The 19269-nt window shown below is 49.1% G+C and overlaps 1 protein-coding gene across 1 annotated transcript; it reads right to left on the bottom strand.

Moving 5' to 3' along the window:
- Positions 1-9138: 9138 nt before the first annotated feature.
- Positions 9139-12009, bottom strand: ASB12 (ankyrin repeat and SOCS box containing 12). Its single transcript, XM_026099109.2, has 2 exons — positions 11118-12009; positions 9139-10143 (listed from the first exon to the last, which is right to left on the bottom strand). Exons 1-2 carry the CDS (start codon positions 11938-11940, stop codon positions 10010-10012), a joined length of 957 nt encoding a protein of 318 aa, XP_025954894.2. The 5' UTR covers positions 11941-12009; the 3' UTR covers positions 9139-10009.
- Positions 12010-19269: the final 7260 nt, after the last annotated feature.

Here is a 19269-nt window from a genome sequence, read left to right as displayed (position 1 = left end):
TGGGGACACGGCGCGGAGCGGCGTGCGGCGCTGCGTGTGTGGCTGTGACAGCACAGGTGGCACGGGGAGCCGGGCGTGACGCAGTTTGGCGCTGTGACACCGCGGGTGACCCGGGGACGCCCTGGTTGTGCGACATGAGGTGTGTGCGGCTGTGACACGGGGTGACACGGGGACACTGTAACGTGCTGTGTGTGACACTGTGACACCCTGGTTGTGTGGCACTGTGGGTGACATGGGGACGCCGTTATGATGTGACACTGCGGCTGGGACACCACCGGTGGCACAGAGATACCCTGATTGTGTGACACTGTGTGCACACACCGTGGCATTGCAGTGACATGGGGACACCTGGTTGGCACCGTGCGTGCAGCTGTGACACCGTGGGTGGCATGGGGACACCCTGGTTGTGTGACACGGTGCGCGTGGCACTGTGACATCATGGGTGACATGAGGACACCCTGGTTGTGTGGCACCGTGTGCAGCTGTGACACTGTGGGTGACACAGTGGCACCATGTGTGACATGGTGTGCATGGCACTGTGACACCCTGGTTGTGGGACACTGTGTGTGTGCAGCTAAGCCACCGTAGGTGACATGGTCATCCCATGTCTGACACTGGGTGTGTGACACTGTGACATTGTGTTGTGATGCCACGTTGTGCCCCTGTGACACATGCGTGTGCTGCTGTGATGTGCGTGTGATCCTATGACACCATGTGCCACTGTCACTGCGTGTGTGTGCTGTGGGCACTGGCACTGTGACACTGTTTTTGTGCTGCTGTTGTGCCATGTGCCACTGTCACCCCATGCACATGCTGCTGTGGCACGGTATGTGCCACTGTCACCTCGCGTGTGTGTGCTGTAATCCCACTACATGCCACTGCCACACCATGTGTGCCACTGTCACCCTGTGCCCATGCTGCTGGCAGCCGCATGCCACTGTCACCCCACGTGTCCTGCTGTCACTGCTTCTGTCACCGTCACCTGGTGTGTGTGCTGCTGGCACACCATGTACTTACATGATGCTATTTCTGTGCCGCTGTCACTGCATGTGCCACCTCATGCAAATGCTGCTGTCACACTGTGTGCCACTGTCACCCCAGGGGTATGCTGCTGTGACCCCCACTGCGCACCACGGTCACACCGTGTGTGCCACTGTCACCCCAGGGGTATGCTGCTGTGACCCCGCTGCGTGCCACGGTCACACCGTGTGGGCCACTGTCACCCTGTGCCGGTGCTACTGTCACCCCTGTGCCCCTGTCAACCACATGTGTGTGCTGCTGTCACCCCTGTGCCCTTGTCACCCCGTGTGCCACTGTCACCCTGTGTGTGTGCTGCTGTAGCCCTGTGTGTGTGCCATTGTCACCTCATGCAGGTGCCGCTGTCACCCAGTGTGTGCGCCGCTGTCACCCGGTGTGTGCGTGCTGCTGTCACCTCAAGCCACTGTCACCCTGCTGCAGGCAGGGAACGGCATCAGCCAGCACAGGACTGAGGAGGAGGAGGAGGAGGAGGAGGAGGAGGAAGGGCCCTGCCGCGGTGGTGGCCGGGGCCAGGCCTGGGCGGGACGGGCGCGTCAGCCGGGCTGGAGCGCTGCGGGCACCTCCCGGGTGCAACGCGCGGCCCGGGAAGCGCCAGCCACGCCGCGCCTTGGCATGGTTAACGCGCCGCGCGCCGAGCCTGGGAAAATGGGAAAACGTTCGCCTCTGCTTCCCAGGGTTGAAGAGCACCCGTCCTTTTATAAAGGATTTACTGCGCCTGCCCAAATTCAGTTTTGGCCGCTTGGGATTTCAGGCGAGCGATTTGTGCCGCATTTAAAGGGTAGACTCAAATAGAAAGAGACTCGGTGGATAAATGCACCTGACCAAAGACCAGGACGGCAAAATGCAAAGTCCCTTCCACTACATGGCCGTAGAGGTTTTCACCAAAATTGGATTTGGGAGCAGTGGAAACGACTGAATCTCCGCTCAGCTGAACCACCTCCAGTCGAGACCCAATGCTAACAGCATCCATGCGTTTTACTCCGTCCTTTCGTATTGAAAAATCCTCAGGGAGCTTTCGTGACTCACCATATTAGTACGATAGTGGAGTTTGGTTTTATTCACGTTGCAGTAAGTCGTGTAAAAGCATTTCGGGAAATTACTCGTGGCGCTGACAGCTCGGAGGAGTTCAGCCGAAGTGTCCCCCGCACGCTGCCGCTCCTCCAGCCCAGGGCTGGTGCCGGACTCCCAGCTCTGCTGCGTCTCAGGGGCTCCCTTTTCTCGGCTCTCTGAGCGGCCACAATTTTTAGCCGGGTGTTTTAAGGTTCATCAGCAAAAGTCAAGTAATTTTGCCTTGCCTGTATTTTTCCATTGTTGTAGGTCAGGCGTAGCCACTATCCCATGATTAAAAATTCACTTTTTTTATCAACAAAGACAAAAATCTGTGAGAAGCCGAGGCAGTGATGAGGATGCTAGAGAAGTGGTCAGGATCGACTGCATCCAAATTAAATGCATGATGGAATTAAATCAACAGCAACACCGACCCCTCCCTAACTTGCCGACAGGGAAACGCCGCTCAGGAGCTCAAAATAGAACCCTAGAAAATGTTTCTTAGCCTGTAATAAGTAAATAGCTGTGAGGGAGTTTGCTTTGCACAGGTCTTCACATCAGCTGGAAGGTTTGTGCTGTTGCATCCGTGTTAAATGTAATGAGAGAGACAGCTTGGAAATTAAAAAGGGTTGGAATACACTTCTCCATTGCACCATTTTCTGTTCCCTGTTTTACAGTTTCCATTTTTTTTTAATACCATTTTACCGTTTTCTCCACTGTACCATTTCCATTCCCAATTTTACGTTCCTTCTGCCGGTGCTGATTTAAGCCGCGTCCCCCGCCCCGTCCCCGTTGTGACCGGTGCGCTGGCTACAGTGTCCCGCCACGGCACGATGGGGGTCCCTGACTGGTAACCCTAAAGCAGCTCTGCGCCTCACCGTGCGCGTGTAGGCACCGTGCGCGTCTTGCTGGAGCCCCCCCGGGGCCCGCAGGCAGCTCGTCCCCGCGGTCCCCGCAGCCACCGCTGACGGCCAAAGCAGGTCGCAGGGGAGGACAGGAGGGTCCCTCTGCTTCGGGGGCAGAGGGACTCACTTTGGGGAGGAAAGGGCTTCGCTCCTGCTTTGGGGACAGGAGGATCGCTTTGGGAATGGGAGGGCTCGCTCTTGCTTTGGGGACAGGAGGGTGACTTTGGGGACAAGAGGGCTCACTCCTGCTCTGGGAGCTGGGGGGTCCCTCTGCTTTGGAAGGACACCTAGCGGCATCGGTGGGGTAAGAGCGAGGGACCGAGATGGCATGGTAGCATTTGCAAATTAATTCTACGCAGAGCAATACGCCTTTGTCCTCTGACGGACCAGCATTTGTCAACCTGCGATTCCTTCTTGTTACCATATTTAAAAGTGCCTTAATCATGATGTGGCACCTTCCAGTGCTCTAAGGGCTTTTGCAAGTGGTGGAAGGAAGGGACCCTGCACAGCTAAAGCAGAGTACTGATTTTAACCCTGAACTGTCAAACAGAGTACACGTACGACACGACTAAGTCATCCCTGGTTTATTCTTCCACATCATTTCATTCTGCATCTGCAAAACGCCTCCCTGGAGAGTTGTAGCTGTCCTCATTAAGAGGACGCCCCATCGCATTACCCAGAGGAGAAAGTCACAGCCGTGTGATTCGGCGGGCGCTCTAGAAAAGCTGAGGCTAAGAGAAACATTCATCCATTTAACTTGCTTTCCTAGTACCGACCGGCACTGTGTGCAAGCTTGTGTTCAGTCAATGCTGTGCTTTCTTTGGGGTGAAAATTGCGTCCTTGCTTTTTCCCAGCACGCTGGGAGAAATACGGCAGCAGCACAAGCGGTCGAAGCCTCTGGGGAGAGTCGGTCCTGGGTTTCAGAGCATGATATGTGGAGTCCTGCAAGTCTTCTCTTTGTTGCGCTATTAGCTAGCTATCTAAGGACAAACTTCTTCACAATTCATCGCAACGCGTTAGGTTTCCAGCGATCTGCTACAAGCCATTACTGGAAACGCTTACCAGTTCATCATCTGCCTTTCTACTTCTTCCCTAAAACTTTCTTCCCAAGTGAACAGCTTTCCAGCCTCTGCGGCAACCCGAGGGCTGTTTTATTTGCGTTATCCTAATCATCTTAATTTGCAAAGGGATCATCAAAAGTATGTCCCAGGGCGAGGGGCCGGCGGGCAGGATCGGGGGGTCGCGGAGGGGGGCTGCAAGCAAGCAGATGATGCGGTGCAGAGCCAGATGGTGCCTGAGAGCTGCGGCAAGTCTGCGGATTAGCTGTCACGTCAAGCGCGGAGATGAATAGCGTGAATGAGAAACGTGCGCGCTAGGCCGAGAGCTGCAGTATTAAACCAGCTCGGCAGCAGTCAGACTCGCCCAACGCGCCTTGCACCCGCTCAGCGGCAACGCAGCGGGAAGAAGCGAGCCGCAGCAGTCGCCCCCGGCCTCGGCGGCACGCAGACGCTTCGCGTCTCAGCCCTCGCTCGGGGCAGGTGAGGCAGGGCGAGAGCAGGACGTTTCTCAGGCGTCGGTGGTCCCCGGCAGGACATCCCACGAGGTGGTGGCCACGTCCGGCCTGACACAGGAGGTTCACAAGGCGCTTAGGGATGCGCCGAGGCCAAGACGTGCGCAGGACCTGCTTGGCTTATGCCGCCGGGACTCAGGGGCCTGGGCAGCTAGCTCCGCCGCTCACATCCGCGGACAAAGATTTCAAAAGCCGCTGTTAAATTCCCTTGAGCATGTTCCACTCATCAAAACGTTGCTAATATCTCTCAGATCCCCTGGATAATCAGGGCTCGGGGATGCATAATGCCAGCGCCCGAGGCCAGGCGCTCACTGCGTGACCTCCCACCACCCCTCCTCTGTCCGTGCTTCGGTTTTGTTCTCGAATAAAGCGGAGAGACCAGCGTTCGCCTCTCAGGGGCGTCAGGAGGCTTAACAACAGATACCGCGAGAGCGGAGCATTGCTACCGGCTGCAAAGTGCCTTGCTCACTACATGCGACAGGCAAAACCTCCCACCATTTGTTTCGAAATGTTTCCCCAGATTTTATCTGGACCGCTGTGAATGAGCAATTCAAGCTGGAAATGTCTTTTAAAAAATGAGCCTTTTCTCCAGTATCCAGCATCGCCTGTTGGGCAATGAAAGCAAAGGAGTAACTTCTCTCTGGTGTGCAGCCTGCTGTTTGGAGCTCGACACACTGCTGAAAACTGCTCCCTATCATGAAACTCCCATTAATTAATAAACATGTGCAGCTGTTATTAGAACCACCAGCTGCTACTTGTTTAGCACGATTACCTTGAAAATGAAATTTTTCATCCATTCAAATATTAACAAATTATATTCCCATTCAGGCTGTCGGCTCAAATCCATCCCGGGTCAGCAGGGACTGGAAGTCATTAGCTCCTCAAGCCTGTTCAGCGGCCCGTGGGCAAGGAGGGGAGGTAGCCCGGTCCCTCCCCTAGCAGGGAACTGACCCATCACAGCCCCTCCCGAAACAGCTCTCCAGCTGAATCAGTGCTCTGGCTGATGATCACAAGGTGAGGGCTCAGGACGCAGTAGGTGCTGGGGACTCAGCTGTGCTCCCTGCACACACTCAATAAGCACAAGGCACCTCTTTTATACACGAGTGTTTCCACAGCGCACGGACATGGCCAGCAGTAAATTTGGCTGTGAGGATGCAGTCTGTGTGCAGAGGAAGCGATTTCCCAACTTCTGAGTGTTGAAAACTGTAAAATTCAGTGTTTAACATCCCTGTTCAATCTGGGAAAGATTAACGAGTTGGGGCATTTTTGTTGGTTCTGGGTAGGGTGGAGGTTTGCTCGGGAGGAAAGCCACATTTAGAAAGCTACACCTGCATGACTCTAACCTCTTTCTGCATGGTTTTGGTAGTGGTCCAGTGACAGCAGAATAAGCCCCAATTAGCAGGCATTTAAAATACTGTACGGAAGTACAGAGTATAACAACTCCGTAGTATAAGACTTACCTGTCCCAAACTGTAGAAGAAGAGCCAGCATGGGCTGTTATATATAGCTCTAAATACATGTAGCTTAGCGTTCATGCATAAAACAAACTTTACTGTTCTACTTTTAATTCCGTTTCCTAGGACTAAAGACAAGCCTAGAGACAAACTGCTGCTGAACAAACAACGAGGAGGTTGCCAGGTGTCGACGTGAACGGTAAGGTGTGCAGCGACGGGTTTCTCCTCATGCAGACTGCAGGAGGGCCTTGATGTTCCCTCAGCAGATCACAATAGTGGCTGGAAGGGTTCCCGTCAACCTCTCCAAATAAAACAGTGGATTTTTAGCAAAGGGCAGGGGAGAAGGAACACAGATGTAATGTTCTGGATGCAACATGGCCTGGTCAGTGTATATTTGCAGGTGTATTGGCTGTGCAGGGATTTGACAGGTCTTCATTGACCATCTTCTAGATCTGCTGCCCTCCCAGTGCTGCTTCCTGCCCCTCCAATCCGAGACTGACCCTTCTTGGGGCTGCTGCTGTTGCAGAAGATGTTGCCAGGCTTACGCGCAGCTGAGCACCAAAGTTTTTCCAGAGCTATCCCTACCAGATAGGGTCAGGTTCCCTTCTCTACGTGGACATGGGCGGGGATTACACCCAGACTTGCTGGAGACTGCAGCTTTTTGCTAAACTGTCACCCAAGAAATGGACCCTTCCACATGCAGCATGTCTCCTCTCACCACCCACAGCCATGGCCACCACTGCATCTGTGCTCACTTGATGATAAAATTAAGCTTCCCAAGATGTCAGAGACTGTAGCAATTCAGACTGAAGCGTATAGCACCAGTCACGTTTATTGCCCTGACACAGATATACCAGACCGGCCAACATAAGCCCAAGTTACGGCTGCCACAGGACATCTAGGGTGTTTGCCCCAGCCTCCACAAACATCTCTCTGCTACTAACAGTGTGCAGAAAGGCACTTTTCCTGGGTTGCCCCAGCAGCTGTTGATATTAACAGGGCACAAAACACACGTTCAGATATTTCTCCAGTTCATTAATGCTGCTGGGAGTCAGTCCTGGTGGGGCAAGGAACATATGGGCGAGAGCTCTTGTGTACAACCAGGCTGGGGAGGAGAATTATTTCCCATGCCATTAATCCCACGCCTTGAGAAGAGGCTGCTTCATCTCATCGAGGGAAGATGAAGACCTATTAGATCACCGAGTCCTGTTTCACAGCCAATGCACAATTGCTCCCTACAGAGCAGTTTCTAAAGCTTTGTCCAGGCTAATTTCAAGTATGCCAAGCTTGGGGCCCTTAACACTTCCCTCTGGAGATGTCCTGCAGCCTAATAGATGCTAATTAATAGATCCCACAACCTTTGAAATAACAATTAGATCAGAAGCCTATAAATAATGCAAAATATGCCTGTCTTGCAAACAGCAATCTTACTCGAGCTGATGCCAAGCTGACATTTTGGAAGAGACGCTCAATAACGGCTAGGAGCAAAGTTGCCCGAGTCTCAAAGAAAACATCACTCTGGGAGGATGAAGAGCATTTCTGCACGCCCTGAGCTCCTGAAGGCATCACGTGATGTGTTTGGACACACACGCAGCTTCCACTTGCCTCTATCTTAACAGTGGTTGCACCCAAGATACGATTACACTGGAGTAAACAAACTATATGGGATATATTCTGCTAAATCCTAAAGATGGTCCAGAGTGTAACAGCCACACATGCACTGAGCTGCAAAGGAGCACTGCGGGGTTATAAATCTAAGGCAAATCCCCCTCTCCAGTCCTCCGAGGGTTCCCTTATATCACAGCAATAATCACATTATAACACAGTGCTGAACGGCTAAGCTCGTTCTCCAACATGAGCCACACAGTTTACTGCTCCAGTGATTTCACTATTCTTTCCTTCAATGCATTGAAAGGCAGCAATAAAAATAATTAAAGAAGGCTAGTCTCAGCTCCCCGCTGTCACAGCCTCAGTTATTAAGAGTATAGTGAGGATCAGTACAAAACGCTCGATCCGAGCTTACCCATTTGGCAATTTTTATCACTCGTCCTGCCCTGCACGAGGGACCAGCAAGGCTATCTACTTACACTACGGTCTCCTCTGAGCTACAACCTGCAATAGCGACCCTCGATTTATGAGACTGAGAAACATTGCCCCCATTGCAGGCACCAAAAACAGTGCTGTCTGGAGCTGCCCCATCTGTTGTGTTCGGGACTAAAGACTAAATATATAAGCAGATGACACTGTCATAGGGAGCCATTACAGGTAATAAGGACTTATCCCAGGGAATGTCTATTCTAGCTGTGTTCTCCAATCTTCCGTTTTTCCTTGAAAACGCAGAGCCCAGACAGTTCTATGGCCAACACGTAGAAAGGTCCCATTGTGACCCACGCAAACACCACCGCCTGTTGATTTTTCTGCTGTGATTGCTAGGGAATGGATCACAGTTAATTACAGGTTTGACCAGCACTTTGCAAAACAGTCGGTTTCGCGGAAGCCCAGAGGAAAAAAACCTGCACATTTGCCAAAGCCAGGGAGTGAATCACAGGCAGAGCCACCCTGGGAACGCCTATGCTCCGTCTCTGCCTTCAATCCACCAGTACAGATTTCACTCTGCATGAGCCGGTCCCAGGAGGCTTTATAGCAAGGCAAAGCAGTCACTGCACATAGGTTTGTGTATGGTTTCACTTGAAAACACAGTATTTTTCACACCTAACACAGCAAGAACCTTGTTCAGCGGGGTTATCTGAGATGTCCTGTGGGCAGAGTAGGTCACAGCTTGCAGATAGGTTCGCAAACTTACAAGAGAATAACACGACTATATTATCTTCTATAAAGGTAAATACAGAGGTAGCCAACTGGGAGCAATCTTGGCACCTGCATTTCTGCCACAAGTGGATATTTGCACAGCAGGTAGTTCCCCGTGTGAGCAGTGGATGAAGAGGTCTGGCTCGGACCGAACAGCCGTGCCTTTGGGGAGCACTCCCAAACCTTCGCTTCACTCCACTGGACCAAGCCTAGGTAATCACACCGTTGGCCTGAGTCCCATTCCCAGCAAATACTGTGTCACTTCCAAATGATATTGGCTGAGTTTCCAGTCTCTTCCCTTAACAATTAAGCGGTATTTTACCAAACAGGTCACAACAGTTTAATAAGAAGAGTAGCATACACTTAAGAAAAACCCTGCATGATCAGAGGCACACAGCTGAGAAAGGACCCTTATCCCTTCGCAACAACTAAAAATACATGTGAGTGGAAGAAAATGATGTTTAAAAAAATACAGCCAAAGACAACCTCCTTTTTGTCAGCCGAGGAGGCTCCAGAGGTAGTATAGGCCACCGGGAAGGAAACCCGCCACCAGCGTGAGGGTTCGCAAGAGGCGAGCTCTCAACAGCGCACGCTTCTCCTCCGCTGTCCACCAGCAAACCAGCCCGGTCTGGCGGCAGGCTCCGCTCACTGGGCTCAAAACCAGAGGAAGCACTTCCAAAGCCTTCCCAAAATGGGCCTTACATGCGGCTAAGGCCACGCCGCAGGGAAAATCCTGCAGGTGTGACAGCCAGTTTTACCTCCTTCCTCTCTGCTTTTCCCCAAGAAGGGAGGAGGTAAAACCAGGCTTTCCTCCTCAGGCTTTGGCCGTCGAGCCTTTTCCCAGTCCCTTCTCCAACCGATTAATAACTACTAAAGGTGCAAAGTTCTTCAGTGAAGAGGACTTACAACCAAACACTAATTAAATCAGATCCTGTCCTACCATCATGCCAACACTTCTGGTGCAGAGCAGGAGCCGAGGTCTCTCCCATTTGCTTTCACCCTCCTGTCCTCTGCTTCCTTTTCACACAGGCAGCCCCTTTTGGAGACACGTCTTAAGCCACAACCGCTTTGCAACCGCTGATCAAATCAGGGCTGTGTTGTGCTGTGCAACTGTGACTTCAGAGCAGCTTTTAATGCGGGCGCCCGACATGGCTGCGTGGGCGCTCAAGCTGCGGCGGGGGCTTCCCCTAGGGCTGGTGCCTGAGGTAGCTCCGCAGGACGGGTGGGATCTCCAGCTCGCCGACGGCCTGCGCGTGGCCGGCCAGCTTCAGAAGGCTCCTCACCGCCAGCCGGGACTGAGACATCAGGGATTTGGGATGAGCTGTGTAAGGAGAGGAAGAAAAAAAAAAACAAAACAAACAAAAGAGAAATCACTGCAGACTTTCAGTTCAGTTTCTCACTGAACCTGGAGAAGGTCTGGGAGCGGCTGGGCGCTGCGGCCGGTTGCTCTGCGTGTTCAGCCCCAGCCCTAGCAGCCTGTGTCCCAGGGGAACTGGGCATATAGAGATGAAATCTTCCGATGTTGTGCTAAACTAACTGCAGTTTTTCTGGACTTAGGCGCTACAAGAGAGCCAGCAGAAAGGCAAGGAACAGAGAAGAGTCTTGTTGAAAAATGCTATTTAACACAGGTTTATATTAAGTGAAAATACTGGGTTCTGATATAGAAAAACCCACATAGTCTATATCAGCATCAGTTACAGAAACGATACTCTCAACAGCTTCTTCAGAAACTTCTACATGTATATGAAAAGCAGACCCTGAGATGAGTCCAACATGAAGGACAACAATATAAATAAGTAGCGGCTGCACTGAGTCACATCAGAGGTCGGCAGTGAGGTAGCCTGGCTCCAACTACAGGCAGTGGTTGGTAAGTGAATGCTTAGGATATTTAGTGGGTATTAGGAACAGTCCCTCCTGTGATAGACTTCCGACTTCCAGCAATCTATTTCTGGGCTTTCCTAACCTGGAGACTGTACCCAGGCCAACAGACTTAATGACCAGTGGTGGACCTATTCTCTGTGAACTTGCTACATTTTTTTTTTGGTCCTGAAAACAGAAATCATTGGAGGAGAGGGAGGAAGAGGAATGATATTCGAGATTGAGCCTGGACAGGGAGACTCATATACTCAAAGGAGTCCAGTCTTGTAAGGAAGCCTTACTCGCACCACTCTCCCTCTCGCTGTTGGGAGGCAGAGGTAAAGGGAAGGGGAACTTCAAGCATGTTTCACCCAAGCAATCTCAGAAGCAAAGCCAGTGCTCACTCCCAGCCCGCCAGCCACACGCAACACGCATTACCTCTCTCCCTCAGCAGCAGCTCCAGGCCCTCGCTGCTGGGCGCGAGCTTGTCTCCCGTGACATTTGGCAGATACACATTGGCTCCAAAGTCAATGAGCAGTTTGATGAATTCGCTCCTGCAGCCGTGTCTCAGGCAGATTTCGAGCAGAGTCTTGGGCTGCTTGATCCGCGCGATCATCTTCTCGTCCGTGCAGTTATAATTGGGGTCGGCTCCGTAAAGCAGTAGCATCCTGAAGCACTCCAGATGCCCGTAAACCGCCGCGAGGTACAGCGGGCCCGAGCAAGCTGCAGAATTGGCAGCCCACTCGGGCACCCGCGCCTTGACGTTGGTGTCCGCACCGTGGTGCAGGAGCTCTTGCAGGATGCCGACGTCTCCATCTCGAGCAGCGGTGAGCAGTGGAGAGCAGTTGTTGTAGATGCTGCCAGAAGGACAGGCCCCCGCATCGAGGAGCGCTTTAACACACTCCAGGTGACCGTTGCTCACGGCGGTGAACAGCGGCGTTTGCGCTTTCACATCCAGGCTGTCCACGTCCGCTCCGTGGGCCAAGAGGACCTCTAAACTCCTTACGTGGCCCTTGGATGCAGCGAGGCGGAGGGGAGTGCTGGGTACGCCCCAGCCACTTCTGCTGTTGATAAATTTTTTGTATCTGTCTTGGCGCAAGAGTTTATCAAGAGTTTGATAGTCATCCTCAGATACCGCTTGGTTCAGCTCCTGGCTTTCTCCACTATCGTCTTCATCTTCTCTGGGCTGGAGCATGGAGAAAATTTTAGTTATGTCCATTAGGCTCATTTTTTTGGTCTGTCTCCTAAGTACCACTTTCATTGTAAACTGTTAAACGTGAGATCTATGGAACGACAAGAAAAGAGCATTAGAACCTGCGCTCTCCGATCCCAGCCCATCATCTTTTCTATGGTTGAAGGGATATGCTCAAAATACCCCGGGAGAGGAAATCCACGCTTGTGAAGCTTTACGACAAAGACCGAGACCATTGCTCTAGCAGACATGTGGGCCACCCTGCTTAAAAATGTTGCGATGAAGGGCAAACATGAGCTGATGTGCTTGAATTTGGTGTTGAAGGTCACACAGGGCATGGGTGAGCTCACCAACTTACTTTCTTTGTTTTTATCGGCATGATTTAATGCTGTGCTAGTGCCCCCAGAGGCGGTAAAGGGTAGGGGATGAGTCATGGGGCAAACCCTGCGTTGAGGATAGGCCTGTGCATGGCCATCAGCCATTTAAAACTAGACTTCTGAATGGATTCTGGACCCAACCGGTAAATGAAGCCACCAGTTTTCCCAGAGCCCTCAGATATTAGCCAGTCCAGCTGTTCCCCACGAGAGCTGTCGAGTCAAGCGTGCATCTGAAAATAGCAAGGTCAACTCGGCTTTGCGCCGGCCAACGCATCTGTAAAAAGCCTGGCCAATCGGCACATCAGCAAATAGCTGCATTAGCAAATATTTTGGAACCTACAGAAAATTCTGAAGACTATTTCCAAGCTGATGGTTTTGCTAGGTTTTACTCCAGAGCAGGCACAAACAAGTCCCTGATAATTTTTATGCCCTGCCATTTTAAAGGGACTAGTCTGGATTGGATTTCAAAATGAAAGCTGAAGCTGGTGCAAACCCAGCCGTAAGAATCTTCAGCACAAAACTTCCCGAAACTATGCAGACATTTGAATTCAACAGCAAACTCTCTCTCCTTTCTCCTGCCCCCTCCAGCCCCAAGAGCGAGGCTGCAAGAGTGACGTTTCTTGCTGCAGGTGCGCTGGACAGGGGGAGGAAGAGGAGGGGATCGTGTGCTTGCTGCACAGGGATTCTTGCTGCCTTCCCTCCCCGTTACAGCTCCGATTTCCTCCGCGAGAGTCGGCGGCAGAGCTCCGTCGCCTTCACAGCTCGCAGATGCCTCCTTGGATTCTGCCCCGGTCTCACCATAGAAAGCAGCAGCACGAAGCAATTAGCCTCGTTCTGCAAACGTGCCCCTAATGGTAACGAGACAGAGCCACAGCAGACGCGTCCCACGTCGGCCTTTCACTGTGCGAAGCACGACTAAGAAGGATCCCCCATGCAAGGTCACCTCGGCAGCTATGTTTTCTGATTAAGTAGAGCAGGTTTGATGGCAGCTTGGGAAGGCAAAGCCCCATTGCACTTCACCTGTTAAGCTAACCCAATCAATTTATATATAATATGTGAAATCACAGATTAGCACTTTATTCAGGAGACATGCTAATAGCAAGCCCTGGAGCTTTGAAACTCTCCTGGCTACGTGACTTTGTGCCGGGGGCTGAGGGGAGGGGGACGTGCAAGAGTCAGTTCAGAAAGAGTCCACAGTTTTATATATTCCCCATGGAAATCGGCCTGAAAAGTAATGAACAGCTGTAATGTTTCCAGAAAACAGAAATCAGCGTCTCCAAAGGGACGTTGCTTGGACGGTGTCAACACTGGTGCGAGGAGCCTACAGATGCTCATTGAGCAGAAGAGTCAAAAACTGCGGTGTCACCTCCTGAGCGGAGGGAAGGTGCCCGCACATCCGAGAATCCACTAGAGAGGCTACAGGTGACACAAGAGCGATGGAAAAAAATATACTCACGCTTTTAAAGCAGTGGTTACCAAGCTACCTCCCATTGCCCCAAGTTGTCTAGGTATCATTATGCTGCTGCCTTACCTCTGTGAGGTAGATGATGCTCACCTAAGGCTGGGGAGGAGGCTGCTGTGCCATGGTTAATTCTCTTGCTTTAAATAAGAAAGGAGAGCGAGGACCTTCCTGCGTCGGGGACGGACGCCCACTCCGCCGAACGGGAATAAAGCAGGCTGTCAAGCTCGCAGCTGAAATGCCACCGCAGGCAGGCAGGCCCGGGCTCTCCGGCTAATTTTAGCCCCCGCAGGCGTTTTATCTTACTACTTCCATTCTTGGAAAGTTCCCATTGGGAAGGGTAAATATAGCGAGGGGCTGAGAGGGGAGGGAGAGTGGGACAGGTGCTGGGGGCCGTTTGAGCAGGGCGTTAGCTCCGAGCAGCCACGTACTGCTCATTTGCTTCCCCGTCTCCTTGCTCAGCTCGGCTCCTTTGGAGCCTCTGCTCTAACCCGGGCCACCAGGCCGGCCCTTGCCAGGTCCCGCTGAAACACCTACTGCACCGACGGCGGCTTTTCGGGCTGCTATGTTCTTTCTTGGTTATTGCCAATCCTCCAAACGGAGTCTCTATTAATCCCTCTCCTAACGCCTTTTCAACTTCCAGAGCAGTAAGGATTACTATTAGCAACACCCCAAGCTTTGTTTATTAAAGCACAGAAGGACCAAAGCCATTGAAGACTGTCCAGATTTCTCAAGACAGCTCCTGGGTGCAAGCCTGAGCTGTTACTTACGCTTTCCTACCAGCTAAACCAGCCAGAATAAACCATTTCTTTGGCTTTACACAATTAAGCAGCTTAAAAGAAAGTGTAAAGCCTTACAGGGGTAAGCAAAAGAAGTGGGAAGCGATGTTTGGGCTGTCTTATCAAGAGCTGTCAGCTGGTAAGTGTAATTGTATTTTATCCAGTTCCCTTTAAACCTCTCCCAAACCTTTTGGCAGTGGGGAAGGAATAGCCTGACAGTTTGAAGTGCCATTATCAGCGGTACCAGATAAAGGAAAGGAACCAAATCACCCAGAAGAACCTCCACTACTGCAAGGACCAAAATCAGGGGACTCTGTGAAACATTTTTAAAGTCTCCACCACTGCCTACACACTCCAGTGAGCTTGTAATGTACTGTGAAAAGTGTGAAGAGCACGAAAATGTTAAATATTAATAGGTTTTAGACTTTTGGTTTACTTGTAGTTGCACTCTCTCCAAAATCACTTCAAAAGTAGATTGTTACTTCAAAAAGGTCCATTTTCCAAAGCCAAGGCTATGCATGAAATTATTAAGGAGGAGAAATGTGGATAAACGTTTTGAGCAAAACCTGGGAGTTAAGGATTCATTAAACAGGAGAAGCTGCAACCACAGCTGGGATTCCAGAGTCAGAAGGGTCAGTCCTGGCTGGAAGCCCGTCCAGCAAAAGGGTGAAATAAAATCAGCAATTAAAAAGACAGCGCATTATAAAGGGAAAAGGCGAAACACAGATAACAAATTCAATACACATCAGAAAATATGAAAGGTAGAAAACTGTAAGGGAAGCTAAAGATGTGAAAGGAAAACCCTTGAAAGGGAAATCTAAGGATAAACTGCATATTCTCTTCTTATTATTGTTCTGCTGTTACCAAGAAAAGAAATCTTAGAAACTATACCAGCTCTTTGGGAAGGAACAGGGATAATCCCAACACTAATGGAGCAAAAAGTACGAATTACTTACTGAATACATCTACCTTCAACTGGAAAGCAGCAAACTGAAATACTCTTTTTGCTCCCTCAACAACCAAATGTGTTAAATAGCGTCTTGTAGGAATATTTAAATCAGTAGGTTCAGGTAAATGCCAAACAGGAGTCTAAGGAGAGTTGACCGATAAGTCTGACCCATTTAGGTTAAGCTTCCTAATGCTTCAAATAGTGAGGAGGTCTGAGAAGTCAGGAGAAGTGTTTACAGTCTGTAAGAATTCAAAGACCAAGCGGGATCACCCAAGGCAAGCGAGCTGACCTGGCACCTCTTTCAGGCAGAATAATTCCTTTATCAACTTTCCCTTAATTGGTAAAGAATTAAAGGGCAGAAGTCTATTTAATGCCAATCAAGAAGTTTCTCTGGAAGGTAAATCCTGTCCAACAAAGTTGCTTTCTTATAAGAGATTATAGCTATTAACGCAGCTGAAAAGAGGTAATAAGCTTTCTGATTTAACACCGCGAAGCAGTCTGATTTCAAAGTTTAGTGCTAAGCGGTGCCAAATAAATCATTTCTCACAGATTAAGAATTTACTAACAGTCCTCAAAGTCTGCTGTGAGCAGTTATTGAGCGGGGATACTTCTGCCTCCTTCTGCCTTTGAACTCTAAATCACTGCAAAACATTAACAAATCCAGGGTCGCTTTGAACTCCAAATGTGCATCCGTGCCAATCCAAATACCTGCTCACAGTTTTCGGGCACTTCAATCTTCCTGTTCTACCGGCAGCCCTCCTTAGGGCTTCACCTCGAAGCGGCTGCAGACCGACGGGGCCCAGCAGCACCGTGCTGCGGGTTTCACCCACGAGAGGGCACGAGCACGCAGCACCCAGCTCTCGCTCCGGCTAGCCTCGCGCAGGCTGCGCGGCACGTAGCGCACTGACAGCTTCCAGAGCCACGCGAGTCGCAGGCGTTTCACAATTTAATGGATGTATTAATAAAGAAATGCATAATTAAAACCACCGCAAAATCGGATGAGCTCAACGCACTGAAGGAGGAAAGCAAGGAACAAGCGGTTTCTGCAATTCCTCGAGTAATTTCTGCAGCATAGGAGCCGCAGAAGATCAGATGCATTAAAAAGGCTGCTCCCTGCTTTTCCAGCCGTCCAGGAATCCCTTTCTTTTCAGAGCCAAGGATGCAGTGGAGCCAGCGGCTATAAACCAATGCAAGACAGAGCTCATTAAGGATCTGAAACCCAGAACCCAAGCTCAGCGCGTTACAACTCTGTTACGTGGGTTATGTGCCTAACATTGAGAGTTCACAAAAATCTGACTATTTGTCCCCATATTCTCTATTAAACGTGCTTCAGGCTGTCAACGGTTTGGAGAAATTATTCATGGGAGCACATTGCGATCTCTCTACTTTTGTTTTCCAAGCACTGGTTTTAATTCCAGAGATTTCAGGAGGAAGTAAAACCCTAATAACTTAAAAGAGTCAGGCCATCCAAAAAAACACCCTTGCCATAAGGTCCATATCCAAACCATATATCCCACAAGTGATGACTGGTCAAAAGATCAGGCAGTCAGAGAAGGCATCCGCAGAGCTATCAAATTCCTTAAAAATATATATGTATATATTTTATATATTTGACTCTTAAACAATTCTCCAACAGCAGGTAAGACTGCAACAACAGTCTTTCCAAAATGGAATTACTGATTGGTGTGAATTGCCACGCTTACCTCAAACACTTAAATCACACACGCTGAATGAGGGCATGATGAAAATTTCATTGCTTTCAAAAAGGTTACTGGCCATCCAAAAATCAGCCAAAGGAAAGTGTTAAGTTCTGAAAAGCTATGGGGGGTGGGGGTTAGGAAAAAAAGAAAACACAATTGCACCTAATTTTCATAAACAAGCAAATGCAATCTCCGTATTTATTGTCTTCTCTCCCTGGTTTCCCCTTTGTCAGATAAGAAGTTCTGTAAACATCTCTGGGTTGTTTAATTCCCTCTAAGCACCTCACCAGTGATGGAGACTGTTCTCAGATGCTGGACCAAAACCTCAGAACACTTGCAAAATACTCAAATTTTGCAAAATCTAATCAGCCTGAGTCCTGCTTCGCATCTCTGCTTCATTTCTGCAGCAGTAGCCTGCAAAGTGAGTATTTAAAAGCAGCCTCTAATTGCAGAGATCCACTGAGTGAACTGTAGACTTTATTAACTAGGGTTAGTAAAGTTATTTCTGCAAGTGGGTTTTTTTATATGTATTTTTATATATTCCCACTCACACAGGCTTCTTTGCTCTCTCCCGGGGCGAATAGGCTCCGAGATCTGTTCTTTGCTGAGTGAAAAGAAAAACAAGATTTAGTAAATAGTGTTCACTTTTCCCTAAACCACTGCAATAGGAACATGGGAATGAGGCTCTAATTTGACCTTACAGAGTTTTTATCATGCATAACACTACTCTGGGGTTTTTTTTTGTCCCCAGCCCCTGTGCCCCTGAACGAGAACACAAGTTAGAGGTGAACACTTGAATTTGGAAACTGATTGCATTTGAGAGAAATTATAGTCAAATCTTCAGCCTATGATCCAATTTTTAAAGCAACATTATTCAGGATAAAATTTCAATTTATTTAATGGTATGAACTTGCAAGGAAAACAATTTGCAGCAGTTCCACGTTAACTGATCTGTACAGATTCTACAAAGGATCAATGCGTTTCTCCTGTCAGTAGTAACTTTGCAGAAGGTTCAGTCCTGTTTCCGTGGTATATTGAGTGCAATGAAAGTATCTGATGTACTTGTCTGCGTAAGCAGTTTAAAATATACATGTTCTGTTGCTAGTCTGGATTAGGATTTTTGCTTTTTTAAAGAGTCATTAACTCAAGAATTTGCAGTCTGCCTTCAATATTAAGTTTGTCCATTTTATATATATATACACACATATGAAGCCTTAACACCAACATTATGTTAGTGGATTATGACCTGCATCCAACCTGAATGAAACAGAGTTAAAAGTTACATTTCTATGAAGACATGAAATATTATTGCTCTACTGCAAGAAAGACTGCTCCAGTGCAGAATTAAAATGAATCAAACACCATTTTAAGGTATTTTCTGCACTTATCAGCCTGAATCTCAACAAGAAAGTAGGTTAACTTATCTGTTCTCTTTTTCTATCTCAATTTAGAACAGCAAATGTGACTTTAAAATTGTGAGTTTCAGCATGTTGCTCCCATTAGGTTTACTGATCAGTATTTTTACTTAATGTAAGGTATGTTCGGGAGTTAATACAAACTAGCAGCTGTTAAAAACAGAAGGCTTTAGCACTACTCCCACAGTGACTCTGAATGAAATCTGCCCCCTCACAGTTAACGTAACTCCACTAGGGAAGGAAGTTTAAATCACCCTCAGCAAAGATGCTGTCAAACACACAGTAAATTTGCCTGAAATGTAAATTACAGCTTTTATCAATTCCATTCAGTATTAATGCTAATAATCCAATTAAATGCAAGGAAAGTCTAATTTAGGTAAATGAATAATAGCACTGGCAACATTAAGAATATTTAAAAATAGCAAAAGGAGAAAAAGACTTTGAAACATCTGAGGATTAAGACAACCCACCTGTCAGGCACATTCTTGCCATAAGACATAGGAAAGAAATATATGCTTTTAAGATCCCCAGTGCTATGGGATAGCATCGATCAGGGACTGGTAATCATATATTGCTCCTGGGCCCATTCCTCGTGTTCTTAGTCTTACCACCCTCCTGACTGACGATAGATAGCTTTGGGCTTTCAATATTTAGGATTTAAGGCTGAATGGTCCATGCTGAACAGAGTTGGGAAACATCAGTTCTTCCAAATCCGCCAC

The sequence above is a fragment of the Dromaius novaehollandiae genome, chromosome 11 (genome assembly GCF_036370855.1).
Source record: "Dromaius novaehollandiae isolate bDroNov1 chromosome 11, bDroNov1.hap1, whole genome shotgun sequence".
Lineage (NCBI taxonomy): Eukaryota > Metazoa > Chordata > Aves > Casuariiformes > Dromaiidae > Dromaius > Dromaius novaehollandiae.
The sequence above is the reverse complement of the archived record's forward strand: the minus strand, read 5'-3'. Positions and strand labels throughout refer to the sequence as shown.